This window comes from Monopterus albus, unplaced genomic scaffold (genome assembly GCF_001952655.1).
Source record: "Monopterus albus unplaced genomic scaffold, M_albus_1.0 scaffold31.1, whole genome shotgun sequence".
Lineage (NCBI taxonomy): Eukaryota > Metazoa > Chordata > Actinopteri > Synbranchiformes > Synbranchidae > Monopterus > Monopterus albus.
Genome location: NW_018127911.1, coordinates 2,205,026 through 2,210,986, shown reverse-complemented (window position 1 = coordinate 2,210,986; position 5,961 = coordinate 2,205,026). Strand labels below are relative to the sequence as shown.

The window sequence follows — 5,961 nt, the reverse complement described above, 5'->3', positions numbered from 1 at the left end:
TGGAAAATGTCCTGATAGGTTTCATCTCCTGCAAGAACGACAAGGACACATGACGTGAGCAACAACACAACACAAAAAGGAGGCACATAGTGGTTCCCAACTTTTTTTTTTTTTTTTTAATTCCACAAATATTTGCATTTTCTTCTTTTGGGTTTTGATTGATTGATTACAGAAGAAGAAAAGAGGGTGTGTGGTTCTCCAAATTAACTCCAGGACTACAAGCACCCACACAAATCTGACCGAGGTGAGCTTCTTTTTCTCTCAGGGAATATCAGAGGAAAATATAACTATACTGTAGGACAGATCATGTCCACACTGTGGCCATTATAACCTCTGATGATGAGTCACAAGTGGATTTTATTTCATTTTAAAGGGGCCACAAGCCAAAAAGGTTGGGGACCACTAGGAAAGAAGACAGGATGTGTTAAATCATGTAGCCCTAACAACAGAAGCTATATGTTCACCTGCTGTGGCACAACATACGTTTTCTGCACATATGACGACGATGGATCATTAATAACAGAACAAAATAATGATGTTTGTAACTAAATCAAAATGAGTACACACAAATACGCAAGTGTACCATACAAACTATAAAACATACTGTATATATTAAAGCTGTTTGTCTTTCAGAAGAACTGCATGCAGTGATTTCAATACCTGGTGTAAATAAAAACGATGCTGCTAAGAAAAGGCAAGATGCTGATATAACAGTGATCACTTTAAGGATTCTTATAGTGAAAGGCCTTTCCTTTCACAGTTCAGAGAAAGTCAGTATTTTGAACCAGGGAACTTGCCAGCCAGATTCTGAGCCCTTCTCTCTACTCCCAACCAGCACCCTGCTGCAATAAGACGGTGCTAAAGTCAACAAAACTAAACAGTGTTACACTGTGATCACAAAGTAAATGCCACATCATGCAGGTGTAGAGCAGGACATATGAGTAACAGAGCTTTGCAAAGTGAAGGGGTCATGCGCAGTGAGAGCGGCATCAGAACAAGAGTGGAAAAGAAAAGGTCAGCCGTACCTGGTGGTGTCAGCGTGGCTCGCAATGTGACACACAACAACAACACAAAGAAAAGATGGGAAAGAAGAGAAGCAGCAAAAGGCAAAGGTCAGAGAAAAAACTGCCAGAGAGCTTTGTCATTAGCAGCTGGAGATCGACACAGAAAGAAAAGACAAGCCCACAGAGGTTAGGTTTTGTCAATAACTGTATTGTGTTTAAAGTGCACGGGTTTATGTACAAAATACAGTTGTGTTGGCCTCAGCACCCCAAAGAAAAGAAAACAGAAGAAAGGCACAAACTCTGGGGAGAAAGTGAGAAAAGCAAAATACAGAAGAGAGAGAATTTACAGAGAAGTAGACTACTACTAAAAAAATTAAGAAGGGAAAGATGATTTTATTAGTTGGCTCTTGTTCACATTCATTACCCCTGAATATCCCTCATCAGTCCCGTCACCCATCAGCTGAGTGGAGGCGCTGATGACGAGGCCCCCCACATATCACAGGGAAAGGTGAGCCCCTGCTGGCAACAAGGCCAATTCTCACGGAAAGCAAACAGACATGCTGAACATTCAGTGACTGGAAACGCATAGTTTGACTCTACTCTGCCCTTCCAGTAAAAACAAAGCTTCTATTTCTCTTCTATGTCGGCTGTAGACCTTTAAGACAACTACAGGCAGTAACGCCGTCTGTGTCAGCCCCCAGCAACACAGCACAAACTAAAAGAAAGAGAACTAAAGAATTTCTTGTCATAGTTCCAAAACATTCCTGATGTATTTTTAAAAGCTTATTACACTTTATTAAAAGAAGCAACATTCAGGTTTATAACAGTCCGACTACCCACAGCAGCCCTAAATCTCAGAGGCTTATGGACAACAGTCCTCAGTGTAGCCCTCCCTCATGTGGTCAACACATACATGCACAAGCAATCTACTTTGTGGAAACCTCTCAGCCTCTACTCTGAAACACACAGAAACACAAATACAACACAATCAGGAATCCTGCTTCTAAGTACAGAACGCGTCCCCAGACATCATTTGTTCTTCCAGCAGCGGCGCCGCTGCCCTGTCAATGTGAATCAGCAGAAATGACCATTTAATCAAAGTGCTTTGTTACCCTACGAGGAGTTCGGGCTGCATGGAGCAGAGATGTGGGATGAAGATGTGTTGATTCTTCGTTCACCACCAATTAAAAAAAAAACAAAAAATCAAAATGAAGACAGCTTCATACTCATCTCGTCACATTCCTAGTGAACCTCTTCTGTACTTTTTTGTAACACTCCCAAATGATTAAGATAAATACAAGCTAGGACTAACAGGTGATAAACAGCTGTACATGGTTATACGTGCACTGCACCCGTTGCTTGATGATGTACCATCCTCAGATGGTTTGTCTATATTTGAGTCCATTCATTTTTAGACGATCGGTGTGATGGCACCAAGGGGCCTTTCATCTTACAGTAAAATTCTGGATTTCCTGTGATTACAGGCAAAGAGCACGCCCACTTAATCTACTGATAACCAAGACACAACACTGTCATAACAGGAAGTAAATATGTCACATTCAAAACAAGAAAAGTGAGGATGTGAACACATCTCCTCATGGCAACACCCCCAGCGTGCAATCAGAGTCATTATCAACTCCGCTCATTCTGTCAGACTATAAACAAATGGAAGTATGCACATCATTTACAACATGTATAGTATGTTGACTTATCAAATGGTTCCTAAAAGTATCTTTACGAAAGAAAACTGGCCTAACAGACATTTTTCCTGACCAGGTATGTCACAACAGCAAGATGCATCATGTTTAGACAACAAACACTTGAGTAAACAGGCCGTGAAAATGGTTACGACCTCAAATGGGAATCATACAGTCATTGAAAAAGATACACTAGTAGCATAACAATAAATAGGAATGTGCATAAATTTCATCTGATGAGTCTATCTAAAATGAAATTGGTCAGGTTATAAAAAAGTCATGATTATTGCCAGATGACCACTTTGAGGTTTGAGTGTCACCGAATGCTGGTGGCAGTTGCTGAGTAGCTGCAACTGCTAGCAGAGACAATGCTAATCAAAAAATTTCAGCCTAAAAAGCAAATTTCAATCACAGAACACCTCTAAAATAGAGGAAATCAGCAAACATGGTTTCATTTAAAGGGAGGAAGGTCCGACCATCTAGTAAAAAGTGACACAGTTTATTCTACTCGTGTGAAATCACTAATCAATAACTGCACATCACTTTCAGTCACTTAATTGAAAAGGTGGATGTTCCACTTTGGAACAAAACTCTTCATGTCCAGAGTTGATGGCCTTAACCCTGTCACATTAACACAGTCCTGCACCTGATGCCATACCACACTGAGGTGCAGCTTGCTGAGCACCCGACAGAAACAACTCAGAGTCACAGCAGGACACAGGAGCTCAACTGTCAGAGATGGGCTCAGCTCACCCTAATCAGCCGGTACTAATCTCTTACTGTACAAAAAGAGTTACCTCCAATTTGTAATCGAAACACAGAGAAAGTATTGTCTGGGTGTTAAAGTCATCTGTCCTGTAAATCAACTTTATTTAAATCCACTGACCACACCTCTGAAACCTTGACCTTTCATTTCTTCTGCTAAGCCTGGTTTGACAGTTTTGCTCCTGAGTTTTAAAAGTGGACAGCTATTCAGTTTCATCCAGTTGCAGACTAATAAACTCCTGCATGCACTTCCTGTACTGCATCTCGGTGGGGCTGTTGGTGTTATATTGACCTGACTGGCTGTAGGGCCCCTCTGCCTCTCGCATCTCCTCGTTCATCTTGGCCAGTCGCAACCTGGGACACGAGTGAAGAGACAGGAAGTCAATGGTCATTAAAGATCAAACTTTTACATTCTATTGCATGGTTGGGATTTTTCCTTTCTTAAAGCTTACAAACATATATGTTGCTAATTGTTACACAATACACACTCACTTCTAACTAACAAATGAAAGCCAGCTAGACTTCAGAATAAGAGGCCACTGTTATGGATAAAACAGGTACTCTGATTTCTTTCTGCCTGAACTGTTGTTAAGTGGCGACACCTTGTGGCCACAAAGGCTTAATCCAGACTCATGCTAGGTTTTGCCAGATGGCATGCCAATCCTTTCTGTTTGTATAAACACCAAAAAGAAATGAATGTATTTTGTAAACAAATGTGAACAGTTACTGTAATGTATGCAGTGAATTGGTGTGTGACCTTAAAAAAGCCAACAAAACCCCAGTGGGAGCTTCTCAGTGGACAAATGGCTGTGTTCAACAGTGTGGAATTCTGCCAGCATAAATACTGGTAAACAGAGATGAGAAGAAAAACACTCACAGTGTAACAATGTCTGCGTTGGCTGCCTCCACTGCTATGGTCAGGGGTGTTTTCTCATCAATGTCTGCAGCGTTTTGATTCGCTCCTCTTTTTAAGAACAGACACACTTGCCTGAAACAGAGTTTTTGAGGTTAAACATAATCTGAGTTGAAGCGCATGCTTTTAAATACCCGATCGCTCTTTTGAGTTTGGTTTGGTGTACATGGCAGAGAACTGTGGAAACAAACCCTGTATGTCCCAGCATGGTTGCGTGGTGGAGGGGTCCTCGGCCCTGAGCGTCCTGCTGGTTCACATTAGCTGCATTCTGAAGCAGAAACTCACAGGTGACCAGTGAACCCTGAAATTAAACATTGACATGATACATTAGATTAGCCTGAAGTGAATCACATTAAACAAAATAGTGTCATTTAGATTTTTTAAGTGATACACACTATTTGCATGGGTATTAATCCATTGAGCAGTACTATGTTTGACTATATTGACAGGCTATTTTATGTACTTTGCCATCATTTTGCGTCTTATGTTCTACTAACGATGTTTGGTTGACATTTCATCCCAACACTTAAATTGCTAAATTATAATATTACTGAAAGGCTTTTAAAATGTCTATCAGTGTCTATAAGGAGCATTAATTAATTTCTGTGCATGTCTTTCAAACTATCCACAAGACAGTAAATGGCACCAAACTGGCTGGGTAATCTGTAGCCATACGTACCCCCTGCACCGCCATGATAAGTGGCGTCCTCTTGTCATCGTCAGTGTTGACCCAGTTGACTTCGGCTCCGTGGGCCAGGGCCTCCGCCATGTCCGGCAGGCTGCGGGCACATGATGCCCAGTAGAGTTGCAGACCCAAGCTGTACTCCTTGGGCTCGTAGAAAACCATTTTATAAGGTGACGAAGGAGGCACTGCGGTGGGCACGGGTGGAGACTCAGCACTGTCTGTGAAATGGGAACAAAGACGTGCGAGTGACAGGTAGGTGGTGTTTGTTTTCTCAAATGAGAATTTCACACTTTTCCAGGGCCTAATCTGTTTAATCAACCTGGAGAAGAGAAATGGCTTGTGAGAGCTGCGTTAAATGACTAAAGAAAACAAAATACAAAACTGAGCAAAGACTTCTGGGTATCAGCGCTTTACTACATCATAGAAAATATTTCTTTTCACTGACTGTGTTATTCACATATTTGGCAAGGCCATTTTTTGTCTAATTCATCAGCAGCTAGACTCAATTGGTAGAAATTATCAAATTTTCAGGTGACAATGGTCATTTCTTTTCTTATAATCTTAGCAGTGATGCAAGAGAAGGGATCACTTTTTAAAGGTTTGTGTTTCATCCTGGTATTTCTTCTCTTTTGCATCATTCTTGTCCATCTGATGCTTGTGTTAGATGCTGTTTAAACTTAGCTAATACTGCAGTTGCTTTAGATTTAGAAAGCCAGGGATGTCTGTGTGATGACAGAGGTGTGTGTGTGTGTGTGTGTGTGTGTGTGTCTTACCTGCATCTGCCAGGCTGTGATTGGAGGGGGTGGAAGCCAGCATCTCCCTGCTCCCATCAGCACTGTTCTGGATGCCACTGTCTGCACTTTTTACTGTAAACCAAAGACTCTGGGTCACTTCTTT

General features: G+C 41.5%; 1 protein-coding gene across 3 annotated transcripts in view; it reads right to left on the bottom strand.

Annotated features, from left to right (window-relative positions):
* Positions 1-5,961, bottom strand: part of LOC109958247 (arf-GAP with coiled-coil, ANK repeat and PH domain-containing protein 2) — a 45,892-nt gene continuing 39,931 nt past the window's right edge. For all 3 annotated transcript variants that reach the window (XM_020596758.1, XM_020596760.1, XM_020596759.1), the window contains 6 exons: positions 5,838-5,930; positions 5,059-5,282; positions 4,571-4,680; positions 4,344-4,454; positions 1,026-3,820; positions 1-28 (listed from right to left, as the gene is read on the bottom strand). In XM_020596758.1, the coding sequence (XP_020452414.1) occupies positions 3,670-3,820; positions 4,344-4,454; positions 4,571-4,680; positions 5,059-5,282; positions 5,838-5,930 (689 nt within the window). In that variant the 3' untranslated portion in view covers positions 1-28; positions 1,026-3,669. The remainder of the gene's footprint in view (positions 29-1,025; positions 3,821-4,343; positions 4,455-4,570; positions 4,681-5,058; positions 5,283-5,837; positions 5,931-5,961) is intronic.